This window comes from Bombina bombina, chromosome 1 (assembly GCF_027579735.1).
Source record: "Bombina bombina isolate aBomBom1 chromosome 1, aBomBom1.pri, whole genome shotgun sequence".
Classification (NCBI taxonomy): Eukaryota; Metazoa; Chordata; class Amphibia; order Anura; family Bombinatoridae; genus Bombina; species Bombina bombina.
The window spans coordinates 196821999-196839724 of NC_069499.1; the positions used below are offsets into that span (position 1 = coordinate 196821999).

At 37.3% G+C, this 17726-nt stretch overlaps 1 protein-coding gene across 1 annotated transcript in view; it reads left to right on the forward strand.

The window, feature by feature from the left end:
• TYRO3 (TYRO3 protein tyrosine kinase) overlaps nucleotides 1–17726 on the forward strand; it is a 533278-nt gene that overhangs the window by 128788 nt on the left and 386764 nt on the right. The window contains exon 4 of the mRNA XM_053697821.1: nucleotides 12560–12733. Within this exon, the coding sequence (XP_053553796.1) occupies nucleotides 12560–12733 (174 nt within the window). The remainder of the gene's footprint in view (nucleotides 1–12559; nucleotides 12734–17726) is intronic.

The following is a 17726-nucleotide window of genomic DNA, read 5'->3' on the forward strand; positions in this document are numbered from 1 at the left end:
ACTTTCCATTTCTTTCCAGGGAAACAAATTATTTGGTTCTCAGTTGGATTCTATTATTTCAACTGTTACTGGTGGGAAAGGAACTTTTTTACCACAGGATAAAAAGTCTAAAGGTAAAAACAGGGCTAACAATCGTTTTCGTTCCTTTCGTTTCAACAAAGAACAAAAGCCTGATCCTTCGTCCTCAGGAGCAGTTTCAGTTTGGAAACCATCTCCAGTCTGGAATAAATCCAAGCCTGCTAGAAAGGCAAAGCCTGCTTCTAAGTTCACATGAAGGTACGGCCCTCATTCCAGTTCAGCTGGTAGGGGGCAGGTTACGTTTTTTTCAAAGAAATTTGGATCAATTCTGTTCACAATCTTTGGATTCAGAACATTGTTTCAGAAGGGTACAGAATTGGTTTCAAGATGAGACCTCCTGCAAAGAGATTTTTTCTTTCCCATGTCCCAGTAAATCCAGTGAAAGCTCAAGCATTTCTGAATTGTGTTTCAGATCTAGAGTTGGCTGGAGTAATTATGCCAGTTCCAGTTCCGGAACAGGGGATGGGGTTTTATTCAAATCTCTTCATTGTACCAAAGAAGGAGAATTCCTTCAGACCAGTTCTGGATCTAAAATTATTGAATCGTTATGTAAGGATACCAACGTTCAAGATGGTAACTGTAAGGACTATATTGCCTTTTGTTCAGCAAGGGAATTATATGTCCACAATAGATTTACAGGATGCATATCTGCATATTCCGATTCATCCAGATCATTATCAGTTCCTGAGATTCTCTTTTCTGGACAAGCATTACCAGTTTGTGGCTCTACCGTTTGGCCTTGCTACAGCTCCAAGAATTTTCACAAAGATTCTCGGTGCCCTTCTGTCTGTAATCAGAGAACAGGGTATTGTGGTATTTCCTTATTTGGACGATATCTTGGTACTTGCTCAGTCTTTACATTTAGCAGAGTCTCATACGAATCGACTTGTGTTGTTTCTTCAAGATCATGGTTGGAGGATCAATTTACCAAAAAGTTCTTTGATTCCTCAAACAAGGGTAACCTTTCTGGGTTTCCAGATAGATTCAGTGTCCATGACTCTGTCTTTAACAGACAAGAGACGTCTAAAATTGATTACAGCTTGTCGAAACCTTCAGTCTCAATCATTCCCTTCGGTAGCCTTATGCATGGAAATTCTAGGTCTTATGACTGCTGCATCGGACGCGATCCCCTTTGCTCGTTTTCACATGCGACCTCTTCAGCTCTGTATGCTGAACCAATGGTGCAGGGATTACACGAAGATATATCAATTAATATCTTTAAAACCGATTGTTCGGCACTCTCTAACGTGGTGGACAGATCACCTTTGTTTAATTCAGGGGGCTTCTTTTGTTCTTCCGACCTGGACTGTAATTTCAACAGATGCAAGTCTCACAGGTTGGGGAGCTGTGTGGGGATCTCTAACGGCACAAGGAGTTTGGGAATCTCAGGAGGTGAGATTACCGATCAATATCTTGGAACTCCGTGCAGTTTTCAGAGCTCTTCAGTTTTGGCCTCTTCTGAAGAGAGAATCGTTCATTTGTTTTCAGACAGACAATGTCACAACTGTGGCATACATCAATCATCAAGGAGGGACTCACAGTCCTCTGGCTATGAAAGAAGTATCTTGAATTCTGGTTTGGGCGGAATCCAGCTCCTGTCTAATCTCTGCGGTTCATATCCCAGGTGTAGACAATTGGGAAGCGGATTATCTCAGTCGCCAAACGTTGCATCCGGGCGAATGGTCTCTTCACCCAGAGGTATTTCTTCAGATTGTTCAAATGTGGGGGCTTCCAGAGATAGATCTGATGGCCTCTCATCTAAACAAGAAACTTCCCAGGTATCTGTCCAGATCCCGGGATCCTCAGGCGGAGGCAGTGGATGCATTATCACTTCCTTGGAAGTATCATCCTGCCTATATCTTTCCGCCTCTAGTTCTTCTTCCAAGAGTAATCTCCAAGATTCTAAGGGAATGCTCGTTTGTTCTGCTAATAGCTCCGGCATGGCCTCACAGGTTTTGGTATGCGGATCTTGTCCGGATGGCATCTTGCCAACCATGGACTCTTCCGTTAAGACCAGACCTTCTGTCACAAGGTCCTTTTTTCCATCCGGATCTGAAATCCTTAAATTTAAAGGTATGGAGATTGAACGCTTGATTCTTGGTCAAAGAGGTTTCTCTGACTCCGTGATTAATACTATGTTACAGGCTCGTAAATCTGTATCTCGAGAGATATATTATAGAGTCTGGAAGACTTATATTTCTTGGTGTCTTTCTCATCATTTTTCTTGGCATTCTTTTAGAATACCGAGAATTTTACAGTTTCTTCAGGATGGTTTAGATAAGGGTTTGTCCGCAAGTTCTTTGAAAGGACAAATCTCCGCTCTTTCTGTTCTTTTTCACAGAAAGATTGCTATTCTTCCTGATATTCATTGTTTTGTACAAGCTTTGGTTCGTATAAACCTGTCATTAAGTCAATTTCTCCTCCTTGGAGTTTGAATTTGGTTCTGGGAGCTCTTCAAGCTCCTCCGTTTGAACCTATGCATTCATTGGACATTAAATTACTTTCTTGGAAAGTTTTGTTCCTTTTGGCCATCTCTTCTGCTAGAAGAGTTTCTGAATTATCTGCTCTTTCTTGTGAGTCTCCTTTTCTGATTTTTCATCAGGATAAGGCGGTGTTGCGAACTTCTTTTGAATTTTTACCTAAAGTTGTGAATTCCAACAACATTAGTAGAGAAATTGTGGTTCCTTCATTATGTCCTAATCCTAAGAATTCTAATGAGAAATCGTTGCATTCTTTGGATGTTGTTAGAGCTTTGAAATATTATGTTGAAGCTACGAAATCTTTCCGTAAGACTTCTAGTCTATTCGTTATCTTTTCCGGTTCTAGGAAAGGCCAGAAAGCTTCTGCCATTTCTTTGGCATCTTGGTTGAAATCTTTAATTCATCTTGCCTATGTTGAGTCGGGTAAAATTCCGCCTCAGAGAATTACAGCTCATTCTACTAGGTCAGTATCTACTTCCTGGGCGTTTAGGAATGAAGCTTCGGTTGACCAGATCTGCAAAGCAGCAACTTGGTCCTCTTTGCATACTTTTACTAAATTCTACCATTTTGATGTATTTTCTTCTTCTGAAGCAGTTTTTGGTAGAAAAGTTCTTCAGGCAGCGGTTTCAGTTTGAATCTTCTGCTTATGTTTTTTGTTAAACTTTATTTTGGGTGTGGATTATTTTCAGCAGGAATTGGCTGTCTTTATTTTATCCCTCCCTCTCTAGTGACTCTTGTGTGGAAAGATCCACATCTTGGGTAGTCATTATCCCATACGTCACTAGCTCATGGACTCTTGTTAATTACATGAAAGAAAACATAATTTATGTAAGAACTTACCTGATAAATTCATTTCTTTCATATTAACAAGAGTCCATGAGGCCCACCCTTTTTTGTGGTGGTTATGATTTTTTTGTATAAAGCACAATTATTCCAATTCCTTATTTTATATGCTTCGCACTTTTTTTCTTATCACCCCACTTCTTGGCTATTCGTTAAACTGATTTGTGGGTGTGGTGAGGGGTGTATTTATAGGCATTTTAAGGTTTGGGAAACTTTGCCCCTCCTGGTAGGAATGTATATCCCATACGTCACTAGCTCATGGACTCTTGTTAATATGAAAGAAATGAATTTATCAGGTAAGTTCTTACATAAATTATGTTTTTTTTCAGCTCAAACTGCCCCATTGTTTCCTATGGGAGAATCGTGCACGAGCACGTTTTTGATGCCGGCCGCGTCCGTAAGCAACTCTGGTATCGAGAGTTGCATTTGCGGAAAAAATGCTCTACGCTCCTTTTTTGGAGCCTAACGCAGCATTTGTTTGAACTCTCGATACCAGAGTTAAATTTATGGTGCGGCCAGAAAAAAACCCGCGGAGCGTTAACAGCCCTTTTACCGCCGAACTCCAAATCTAGGCCTATGAGTGCTGTAAACATTGTTTTTCTATGTGGGCCATATTAATCTTACTTATACAAATAACTCTAAATTATAGGGAAAATTGTAAGTCACCCCCCTCTTTCTTCATTTTTGCATTTTTTTTGTCTTCCAAGATAGAGGTGGGGAAGGGGGGATAAGGAGGAAAAATAAGCAATACATAAAAGGTCTGAGATATAATATTATATAGACAACAGCCTATAACACAGGTTAGTATATAGATAATTGGAAAGGTAACAATACCTTCGTTGTTTTTTGCCCTCCTACGATAAAAATCAGGCCCGTGTTATAAAGGTCAATGACCTAATGTGTTCCCTATAATAAAGGAATTTCTAGTGTTTTCAAAACTTAAACAAGCTGGGTACAAAGGTAAATGAGTGCCTTGAATGAGTAAGAGATTGATGTTTAGGGATACCACCATCACCTCCCTGCAAATTTGAGAAAAGTAATAAGGGTATATGATGTCCTATTCCTCTGTTACTAACGACAAAAAACAGTACTGGCTATAAGAAGGGATTAACCGTACCCTTCAAGGGAAAATGCCTTAATGCTTATAATCTTAATCAAACAAGTCAGGTATATAATTAAGGCAATATTAATTACCTTTGTTTAAGGAATTGTTTTCTGGTTTTTTTTTTTTTTTTTTTTTTTCGGTTTTTTTTTTTTTTTTCTTCTCTTTATTCAAAGGTTAATACAAGAATGAAAATAGTTATTAAGTAAAGGGTATTTATAAGGTTATTTCTTGACTAACATATTTCCAAAAACAATAGGTCAAGAGGTCACCTTTTAAATTGATGTAGAGGGGTAGTGTAAAGGAGTAGTGTCAGCATCCACTGGTATATTAAACGGGAACAATCCTGGTACGTGGAAGACTAAGTAAAATAAACTAACTCACACAAAAAGCAAGGGAAGCTATTGAGAGCTCTCTCTTCCTACATACCTATTAAGAATTAGGATAAGGAACACCCCTTGATAAAGGACTTACTTAGGTTGTAATATTGGTTGTGAACTATCTACTGTTTGAAGGTTGAAAATATTATAGTAAAAATTATCACGCACTGCCTATTGAATAGGTGACTGCACACATAGGGTTATTGTAAGGAAATACACAAGTATTTAGAACATTTAATTGATTGCAAAATATTCATTCATAGGGGAACAATATCTCTTTCAGTTGCTTAGCCCCTGTGACCGAAAAACTGGTATAAGTATTGTCACCTATTTTTTCTTGTCCCTAATACTACTCACTGATATTATCACTGTATTCACTTTTTTCTTTCTTCCCCCCCCCCCCCTTTTTTTTTTTTTTTTTTTTTTTTTTTTTTTTTGACACTAAGGGGGGCTCTAATTTTTTTTTTTTTTTTTTTTTTTTTGCCTCCCCTTACCTCACTTCTTTTGGATTGCATCCCTCTGCACGTCACTCCCTCACAAATCACACTAAATCACTCACCAACATATGGATAAATATTTCACTTCACAAACCAGGACTTCGCCTTCGGTCATGGCGGCAAGGCAAAGAGACAAAAAAAATAAAAATGTGCAAGAACCTTTAATAGAAACACACTCAAGCTTTAATGTGCCTCAGATAAATGAATCAACTGACATACAAGCATTAGTTCTCAAAATAACCGAAGCTTTATCCCCTAAATTTGAAGAGCTCCGGTGCGAGATTAAACATGACATGAATGTCATAACCAATGAAATACGCCAATTCTCAAATAGGATCTCCGAAGCCGAACAGAGAATTTCTGACCTAGAAGATACTATACAGAGTCATAACACCAAATTGGCTGATATAAATACTAAAATAGTCAAATCTGAATTGAAGTTGGAGGATTTAGAAAATCGAGCGAGAAGGAACAACATTAGATTAATAGGAGTACCTGAGGAGAAACAATACGAAGACTTAAACTACTGACAGTAACAATACCACACCTACTACAAATGCCGCAAACACAACCCACAATTATAGCTGAAAGAATACATAGGTTAGGATGGCGAAATACAGAAAAGGGCAGGGATAGACCAAGACCGATTATCGGCAAATTACTGAACTACCAGGATAAACTCACATTATTACAATACTTTAGAAAAAATCAACCCATTTTCCTGGGAAACTCCAAAATATTGCTTTTTCAGGACTTCTCGGCTGAAACATCAGCCAAGAGAAGACAACTTTCGCCAATATGTACTAGGTTGATAAACCAAGGGTACCAGGCTGTCCTAACATATCCAGCTAAATTAAAAATCACAATTAACAATAAAACTCAGGTTTTTGAAACACCCAAAGAAGCGGAAAGTTACATAGCACAAGTAATACCCCCATAGCAAGGGAAGATGAAAGGAACAAATGGAGGTGTAGGTAAAATGGATCAAAAGGAAGGAGTATTAGAGAACAGGACCAGGGTAGGTAAAATGTTGTACAGTAATTTTAAGGAAGGGCTCTCACCTTGTTTCTGTTTTCTTTTCTATTGGCTTATATTGGATGTTCAGCCCATTAACAGGGTTAATGACCTGGGTGGGACAGACGCAGGTCATGGGGTAAAGGGGCAGGATAGGGATACCCGGAATCTTTTGAAATGCACAGAATATGACACAAATATAGGCTTGGGGGGGGGGGACAAACGAGAGGAGGGGGGTTATTTTCAACTTTTATTTTTTATTTTTTATTTTTTTTCTCCCCTTATTATAGTTTAATAAATGGATACAGAGGTTAATTGTAAAATTGTTTCCTGGAATATAGGAGGGTTAACATCCCCTATTAAGAGAAAAATAATTATATCTCATTTAAGGAAATTAAACACGGATGTTGCCTTCCTTCAGGAAACCCATATGAAAATAGAGGAGGTAATTAAACTTAAAAAATCATGGGTACAAGAAATTTTTGCAGCTCCTGCTCTAGATAGAAAAGGGGGAGTAGCAATTTTAATTGGGAAAAAATTACAGGCTGTTTCCTCTATTCTTGAAATAGATCCAGGTGGGAGATTCTTATTGATACGTCTCAAGGTTGCTGGGAGCATATATACATTATGTAATATATACGCACCGAATAAAATTGACTATGATTTTTGGGATAAGTTGCAATCTAAAATACTTACTAAGAAAGAGGGAATGCTAATAATAGGAGGAGATTTTAACATGACTCCGCATTATGTATTGGATAGACTAAGACAAGATGCTCGAGTACAAAGAACAAAAAAAGATAATTTAGAGAAAAAAATTTTCACTAGAATATTTTACAATCTAAATGTTAAGGATATTTGGAGGGTGTACAACCCGGATTATAAAAGCTATACATGCCTTTCAAAGGCTCATAAGACCCTCTCAAGGATTGATTTATTCTTGGTGGATGAGAAATTTCTAAATCTAAACACAGAATCTAAGATTCTTCCTGTGACAGTTTCCGACCATGCCCCAATAACTTTTGAAATACGCACACATAACCCTAAAAATAAGAACCTACGATTTCACTTCCCACGATATTTGGCCACAGACCCAGAATTTAAAACAATACTAATTCTAAAATTTGAAGAATATGCTCAATTAAACAGTGAATATGCTAATCGGCCGTTGATCTTTTGGGAAGCAGCAAAAGCAGTTATGAGAGGGGAGATTTTAGCATACAACATCAATAGAACAAAAAAATATAAAATGAAGGAGGAGGATATCTCAAAAACATTATCAAATTCCTATCATAACTACATTCTTAATAAAACATCGGAAACATGGAATAAATATATACAAGTAAAAGAAGAAAGAGATACCTTCCTCCTACATAAATCCACTCAAAGAGAACTAAAATTACAAGCACACTTATTTAAATATGGTAACAAAGCGGGTAAACTTCTTGCTAATCTAGTTAAACAGGATAAAGGAAGTGCATTAATTGAATCTGTTAGGAAAGGGGATAAATTATTTACAAAAACTGAGGAAATATTAAAAATAATGACAGAATACTATAAAGACCTTTATTCATTAAAGACATCAAACAAAAAAGAATGTGATAAATTCTGGGAAAAGATCTCCTGCCCAAACATAACAGTAGAATTAAATGAAAAGATGAATTCCCCTTTCACTGAGTTAGAGGTAAGAAAGAGCATAGAGAACATGTCTATTAACAAGGCGTCAGGTCCTGACGTCCTGCCCAGTGAATTTTATAAATTACTATCACCAGTAATAGTTCCGCATTTGACAAGACTATATAATGATTTATATATTGAAGGTAATCCGCCATCCCCTGCTTTCGTGGCCTCTTATACAACATTAATACCAAAATCTGGAAAGGACTTAACACAGAAAGAGTCCTACAGACCTATAGCCTTGTTAAATGCGGACTACAAATTAATGACCTCTATTCTTGCCCAAAGAATGCAAATCCTTCTTCCCTCAATAATACACAAAGATCAAGCGGGATTTTTAACCAACAGAAACTCTTCAGCAAAGATCAGAGAGTTATTTCTTACGATGGATTATTTTAAGACAGAATCAAATACTGAGCTAGATAAAGGACAAGATAAAAGTGATAAGGCAGTAATAACCATCGACGCTGAAAAAGCGTTTGACTCAGTCCATCATGATCACCTTCTTTATACATTGACTAAATTTGGGTTTGGGGGTCAATTCTCTAAATTTATAGAAAACTTATATAGTAAAGCTTCTACAAAGATAATAGTGAATGCTAATGAATCATCAGACATAGCGTTGGCCAGAGGTACAAGGCAGGGTTGTCCCCTTTCCCCTTTGCTTTTTGATATAGCAATAGAACCCCTTGCAATATTAATCAGACAGGAGTTAGAGGGGTTAATAATAGGAAAGAGAGAATTGAAGATAGCATTATATGCTGACGATATCTTAATCTACATGAGAAAGACGCAGACAAATATTCCTAAAATGATATCAATAATAAATCAATTTGGCTCTTTCTCGGGATATAAATTAAATGCATCCAAATCTGAGTTATTCTGGTTAAAACGGAATGACCAAATTGAGAAAGACATACCCTTCAAAATTGTTAAAGATTCATTCAAATATCTAGGGGTGGTAATATCCTTAATACCAGATAAATGGTATAGCTTGAATATTCCACCAATTATAAACTTAATTATAAATTCAATGAAGAACTGGCAGAACCTCCCCATCTCGCTTTCGGGCCGAATTGCCCTGTATAAAATGATTTTACTCCCGAAAATTTTATATATTTCTCAGAATATCCCAGTCCTCTTAAAGGAAAAAGATATTAAGATTTTAAAAACGGCCCTTAGAAAATTTTTATGGCAAAGCAGAAAGCCTAGAATTGCTTTAGAAAAACTTTGTTTACCTCAAAAACTGGGAGGCTGTGCTTTGCCAGATATTCGTTTATATAACTTGGCAAGTCTGGCCCGAATAGTAGCAGATTGGATCTGCTTTAAAGATTACATAACTGATAATGATTTAGAAAAGAATATAATATTTCCTTATGCCCCAATAGCATTAATACATATGGATATCGGTAACATACCAAAAGAAATAAAAAAATTTAAATCTATCATTACTCCAATTAAGGCATGGTCAAAAATATGTAAATTATTAGAAATAGATAGAAGGGTATCTAGATATTTACCACTAAAGGGGAACCCCCAGTTCGAAGTAGGCCTACAATCAGTACCTCTACAAAGGTGGCAAGAAGTGGGTATAGAAAAGATCGATCAATTAATAGACACGTCACGAAGGCATATAAAATCATTTGCTGATCTAAGAATGGAGTTTGATCTCCCCCAAAAGGATTTTTATATTTACCTGCAGGCAAGACATTATGCTTGGAAGCTAATAAATAATTCGGGCTGGAATTGGTCACTAGGATTACTAGAGAATTGGCTGGCACAGGCCAAAAGAGGGCGGATTTCAATGACCTACTGCTATCAAATATTAAATTCAGAAAAAGGTAGAAATAATATAACGAAAATACAATCTAAATGGGCGATTAGCTTAGCACCAGAACAAGTGGAGGCAGAAGGTATTCAAACATCTATATTGGAAGTGAAGCAAACAACTCTCTCTGCCACATGGAGAGAATCCGATATAAAACTTCTTTAAGTGACATATTTCACTCCTGAAAAAGGCTATACATGGGGGAATTTGCACTTTAACAAATGCCCGAAATGTTCAATGAGGGCAGCCAATCTTAAGCACATGGTCTGGGACTGCCCAAAATTAAAGGGGACATGGAAGAAGCTGGAATATTGGTTGAATAGAAAAGTGGGAGTCTCCCACCTGGATCTTTCATACATAAATATAATATTTCTTGGATTAGATTCAAGAATTCCCTCTGACAGGAAAAAAATTGTTAATGTTGCCATTTTAGCAACTAGATATTTGATCTTCAAGAAATGGAAAGAAACATCAGTTCCATCTATGTCAGAAATTAAAAATTGTATAAAAAAACAGTGCATTTTAGAGCAATATAACACGAAACTATATGACACATCAGCTGTGCGCAGTTTTTTTCAAAAATGGTCATCTTTTATAAAAATATTTCCTAAACAAGAAATTGATCATTTAATATATCCATTTAGAAATTCAGAATTAGTTATTTTAAGGTTATGGTAAAAAGGGGAATGATGATTGTCCGGTTAACCATTGTAGGAAGAACAGAAAGGGAAAGGGACAGTTATTATTATTTATTTTTTATCTATTTTTTTTCTTTTCCCCCTCCTCTCCTAGCCCCCCTCCCTTCTCTGGAAACGGATAAATTAAATAAGTCACCATTTTAGATCATATAGGCAGACTGGCGGGTCCCTTAGTAAAGTTAAATTAAAACGACCGATTCTTGTTGAATTATGAGATGTAAGTTTAATATATTTATTGCTGTTTTGCTTTTGTTCCTTATGCTGAAGTCTCACAAAAATAGTTAAACTACGACTTGGAACGAGTTAAACAACAAGGACAAAGTTAGAACTTGTTGTCTCTTTTTCTTTGCTTTTTTTTTTCTTTTTTTTTTCTCATACAACTATAATTGGAATAGATTATCAATTTACCCTGAGGGGTATAATAAGATGCTGTGTATGCAACAGATGTAAATATTGAAATGTCTTGTGTTGTAACCAATGAAGGAGGAAAGGAGAGAAAAAGAGAGAAAGAGAGAGGAAGGGGGAAGGGAAAAGAGAGAAAACTCCAGCAGTGATTGCTCTTTATTTAGGAGGCCATCAATGGGCAAAATGATGTTTAATCTATATAATGATGTAATTTTGTCTGTTTTTTTTTTTTTGTTTGTTTTTTATGTTATGTTACGCTATATGATATTTGGCCCTGCGTGGCGCAATATTTGCAATCGGACTGTTATGCATCCACTGTTGGTTATAAATAAAAGATATAAAAAAAAAAAAAATTGTATGCTCTATGTCAAACACGAAAGAAAAACATGTGGGTTTAGTGTCCCTTTAAATGATGGTTCAAAACCCATAATATGCATTGGTAATATGTAAAACACATTAAGGGCTCTGGCCCATCATTTTCAAGACTTAGATTGTTCAGATATTTGTTGTCTGAAACATCTGGCATCCACAAACATTTTCTGTTTCTGCAGGGTTTTGACTTAAAGAGCTTTGCTTTCAGAGTGATGCAACATATCATAACAATACTTTGCATTCGATCCTGTGGCACTCAAGGGTTAATATGTATTAAAAGGTTGTTGTGGGCCATCTTAAAGGGACATGGTAAAAATTAAACTTTTGTGATTCACATAGAGATTTCAATTTAAAAAAAATATATATATTTTTTTTTATTTTTTTACTTCTATTGTCAAATTTAATATTTCTCTAGGTATCCTTTGTTGAAAACGTAGGTCCTTCCCTTGAGAGCGTACCAAGGTAGGCTGAAGACAGTGCATTTGTGTTAAGCACCATGGGCTTTATTGACAAGACACGCCACATGTTTTCAAGGCGTTTGCTTTAATCTGCATTAAAAAAAATTCTCGCTTATAAAAAATTTAGGGAAAATATGCATCCTGAAATTTGCGTGAATGGCAGCAAGTCTTTAAAGGGACAGTAAAGTCATAATTAGTTATTCATGATTTAGACAGTGCATACGCGTTTAAACAACTTTCTAATTCACTTCTATTATTTAATTTGCTTCCTTCTCTTGTTATCCTTTGCTAAAAGGTTTATCTAGGTAAACTCAGGAGCAGCAAATAAATAAAATATGTCAGGCTGGACTGCTTGAATTTGAATAGCTTAAATGTTTTAAGCAGCCTTTGCAGCGAGTTGGCAATTTCACTTTATTTTGAATAAGGGCCTATATCTATAACATTGTTACAACGATTGTTGTAATACTGCTGCGAAAAAAAGTGCTCAAGACGTGCACACTCTTGAACCTACCAAAGTAAGCTCTCACGGAGCTTAGGATCACCAAAGGATTCTAAGAGAACCCCCTGTAAATGCATTCCTACTATTACTAATAATAAAACATATTTTTATTTTATTGTGTGCTATATCTGTATCATCAAACATTTAAAATTGACTTCCATTGTCCCTTTAAAATTTTGCATACTGGGTATGTACAATGATTAGTTACTCTATTTTACTGCCACTTAGGTGTCCCGTATTTTACTGTGGAGCCGAAGGATCTGGCTGTGTCCCCAAACTCGCCCTTCAATATGTCATGTGCTGCTGTTGGACCACCAGAGCCTCTGGCTATTATATGGTGGATGGGAAATTCTCAGTTGTCCAGGAAACCAGAAAGTTCTCCTTCTGTTCTATCAGTGCCAGGTTAGTCGTCTTTTTTTTTTTTTTTTTTTTTTATGGAAACTTTGAGAAGCTTGATGTCTAAGATGGGTTCTGGTTTGCATCAACTAATGACTAAGTTTATGTATGTACCCATATTTGTACAGCATTGTCAGTCCACTCTAAGCTTTGCCGCAGTAATGTACATGTTTATAAGTGTTATAAATGATTTTTCCAGGAGAATCAGACAGGATTAATAGATCTGAAGTAGTTAATATTTAGACGAGTTGGAAAAAAAAGCATGTTAAACTCAAAACTTTTATTGACTTTGCCTGCTTTTCCTGCAATTTCTTGCTGAATAAAAGGCTGTTGAGCATTCCTTAAATGGCCATAATAATGAAAAAAATGCCATTCTCTAATTTGCTAGAGCAGGGTTATTTAAACTATCCCCCCCCCCCCCAAGACCAAGTGCCATGATACCACATACCTTTGCGACCCTATTTTTATGCTTGGTCTAAAAATTTCTAAAGTAATATACATCAAGATAGCTGCAATTTTTGCAAAGTGAGTAAAATGTGTGTGTACTTTATTCCTGATTGTGGTCAAACTTGAAAGTTTTGTAAAAGGTAATGGCACACACACCACACTTATTACACATACACACAACACCACACACACACTCATATTACACCCCCCCCCATGCACTCTCATACAACACACACCACACCACACACACTCTTTTATATTACACATGCATACAACACACACACTCTTATATTACACACGCATGCATCACACACATTCTCATACAACACACACACACACACACACACACACACACACGTATTACCTGTACACGCACCAAACTTATATTACACATACACACACACCACACACATTCTCATATAACACACTCATATTACACATACACCAAACTTATATTACACACACACACACACACCATACACACTCTCATATTACACATACACACACACACACCACACACACTCTCTCATATTACACATACAAACACACACACACACTCTCATATTACACACACACACACACACACACACACACACACACTCTCATATTACACACACACACTCTCATATTACACACACACACTCTCATATTACACACACACACACTCTCATATTACACACACACACACTCTCATATTACACACACACACCACACACACTCTCGTATTACACACACACACCACACACACTCTCGTATTACACACACACACACCACACACACTCTCGTATTACACACACACACCACACACACTCTCGTATTACACACACACCACACACTCTCATATTACACACAGACACCACATACACACACACCACACACACTCTCTCATATTACACATACATACACACACACATCACACTCTAATTTTACACACTTACACACACACACACACCACATACTCTCATGTTACACATACACACACACTTACACACACACACACTCTCATGTTACACACACACACACTCTCATGTTACACATACACACACACTCTCATGTTACACACACACACCACACACACTCTCATGTTACACACACACACACCACACACACTCTCATGTTACACATACCACACACTCTCAAATTACACACACACCACACACTCTCAAATTACACACACACCACACACTCTCATATTACACACACACCACACACTCTCATATTACACACACACCACATACACACACATACACACACACACACCACACACACTCTCTCTCATATTACACATACACACACATATCACACTCTAATTTTACACACACACACACACCACATACTCTCATGTTACACACACACACACACACACATACACACACTCTCATGTTACACATACACACACACTCTCTCATGTTACACACACACCACACACACTCTCATGTTACACATACACACACACACCACACACACTCTCATGTTACACATACACACACACCACACACACTCTCATGTTACACACATACACACACCACACACACTCTCATGTTACACATACACACACCACACACACTCTCATATTACACACACCACACACACTCTCTCATATTACACATGCACACACACACACACTCTCATATTACACACACACACACACACACCACACACACTCTCATATTACACATACACACACACCACACACACTCTCATATTACACACACACACACCACACACTCTCATATTACACATGCACACACACACACACACACACACACTCTCATATTACACATGCACACGCACACACACACACTCTCATATTACACACACACACACACACCACACACACACTCTCATATTACACATACACACACACACCACACACACTCTCATATTACACATACACACACACACCACACACACTCTCATATTACACATACACACACACACCACACACACTCTCATATTACACACACACACCACACACACTCTCATATTACACATACACACACACACACACACACACCACACACACTCTCATATTACACATACAAATCACAACCCAGTAAATATGGTATTGCGACCCAGTAATGGGTCCCGACCAGTGGTTTGAAGAACCACTAGAGCCTGTAATTTTAACACTAGCAAAGTCTTAACTGTTTGTGTTTAACCCCAACAAATTTTGTTAAATACATAGTTAAAGGACCTATTGGGAGCTGCCAAGCACTGTTGGTTCTGAGCAGGAAGCTACTGTTCACTTTAGCAGCAGTAGTCACACAGCTGGGTCATGTGACTACCTCTGCGGAATGGGATGGGCATCTCTCTTTTTGTGGTATATTCTGTAAAGGGCAATGGGCCTCTGCTACTTCTTTGTCTTTTTGGTTGAGGAGTATGATTTGCTTTGCTTAGGAGACAGCGGGACATAAGCCTCCTCAGAGGATCACGGCTCATTCAACTAGAGCTGTGGTTTCGTCTTGGGCCTTCAAGAATGAGGCCTCCATGGAGCAAATTTGTAAGGCGGCTACCTGGTCCTCCTTACACACTTTTACAAGGTTGACATATTTGCTTCTGCGGAAGCTGTTTTTGGGAGAAAGGTTTTGCAGTCTGTGGTGCCCTCTGATTAGGGTCCGCCCTTTTACCCTCCCGGTTTCATTCAGTGTTCTCTAGAGCTTGGGTATATATTCCCAACAGTAATAAATGAAGCCATGGACTCTCGTCCCCTTTAGATGGAAAACATAAATTATGCTTACTTGATCATTTCATTTCGATTGAGTAGAGGAGAGTCCACGACTCCCGCACGTATCTCCGATGGGCGGACCGAAATTTAATACTCTTCTGGCACCATTTATACCCTGATATTTCTCCTACTGTTCCTGGTTCCCTCGGCAGAATGACTGGGGGAATGAGGGAAGTGGGGGAGGTATTTAAGCCTTTGGTTGGGGAGTCTTTGCCTCCTCCTGGTGGCCAGATTCTTAATTCCCAACAGTAATGAATGAAGCCGTGGACTCTCCTCCCCTCGATGGAAATTAAATTATCAGGTAAGCATAATTTATGGTTTTATTTTTTTCCATTTAAATGTTTTTTTATTGAATTTTAACAATAAGTGCACAAAAAAAATTGAAGTATTGCAGTTGAATATGATACATAAATAAAATGAATAAGAAACAAGTGAGGAATCACCTATCAGTTTCACAAGTTGCCCCTATAACAATTTGTGTCCATAGTTACACACACATTATTTATACTGTATACATGTCTCAAGCAAAGTGTACATTAGGAAAAAGAAATAATTGGTCGTCCAAAAGATCATTTATTTACCTGTGTTAACTATACATTCTTGAGAAAAGGAAATACATATAACACAATTCAAGTTGTCTTTGTAAGATTACAGAAATTGAACATAACATCCATAATATCCAGTTATAATAGTGTTTGAAGGCTTTCTTTGTTCCCATATGTATAGAATGTCTAATATAAAATCTTGCTTACCAATAAATGTGTAATGTATTTTTTCTAAAGGTAAGACATGGTCAACTTCATTTAGCCACATAGCATAGGTGGGGATCTGGGGTTTCTTCAAGAGTCTGGGTATAAGCCGTTTAGCACAATTAATGGGACACTGAACCCAAATTTTTTCATTTGTTATTCAGATAGAGCATGAAATTTTAAGCAACTATCTAATTTACTCCTATTATCAAATTTTCTTCATTCTCTTGGTATCTTTATTTGAAATGCAAGAATGTAAGTTTAAATGCCGCCCATTTTTGGTGAACAACCTGGGTTGTCCTTGCTGAATGGTGGATACATTCATCCACCAATAAAGTGCTGTCCAGAGTCCTGAATCCAAAAAAAGCTTAGATGCCTTTTTCAAATAAAGATAGCAAGAGAACGAAGAAAATTTGATTATAGGAGTAGATTAGAAAGTTGCTTAAAATTGCATGCTCTATCTGAATCACGAAAGTAAAAAATTGTGTTCAGTGTCCCTTTAAGCATACACTAAAACAGTTTTTTACGGTATAAACAAGAATTGGGGGCACATCATTCACGAGGACAATGGTGGGTGTGAGTGCTATAGAAGAGCCCAAGGTTCTATTAATACATATAGCAATGTTGTCCCAGTAATTTTTAAGTAAGGGGCAAGACCATCAAATATGGGATAGGAAACCTGTTTCCCCACAATGTCTCCAGCATTGCGAGGAGGTATTTGGAAAAATGTTATGAAGACGAATTGTAGTCGGGTACCATCTGGAGATCAGTTTATAATTAATTTCTGTTATGACCAGTGAAATAGACGATTTTTTTAGTCTCAGTAAATATATGGCTCCATTGAGTGTCAGTTAAGATACTATTTAATTCTTTCATCCATTTTATGATGTAAGCTGTTTTTTAGAAGGAAAGGAGCCTCTGAGTAATTTATATATTAAGGAAACATGAGATTTAGTTATGTTAGGGGTAGTACATATGACTTCATAAGGGGTTAGGGGTCTGAGGAGAGGGAGGTCCCAATATTTGGGATACTTCTATTTAAGAGCGAGGTTGCCCTTTCTCTAACATCAAATGC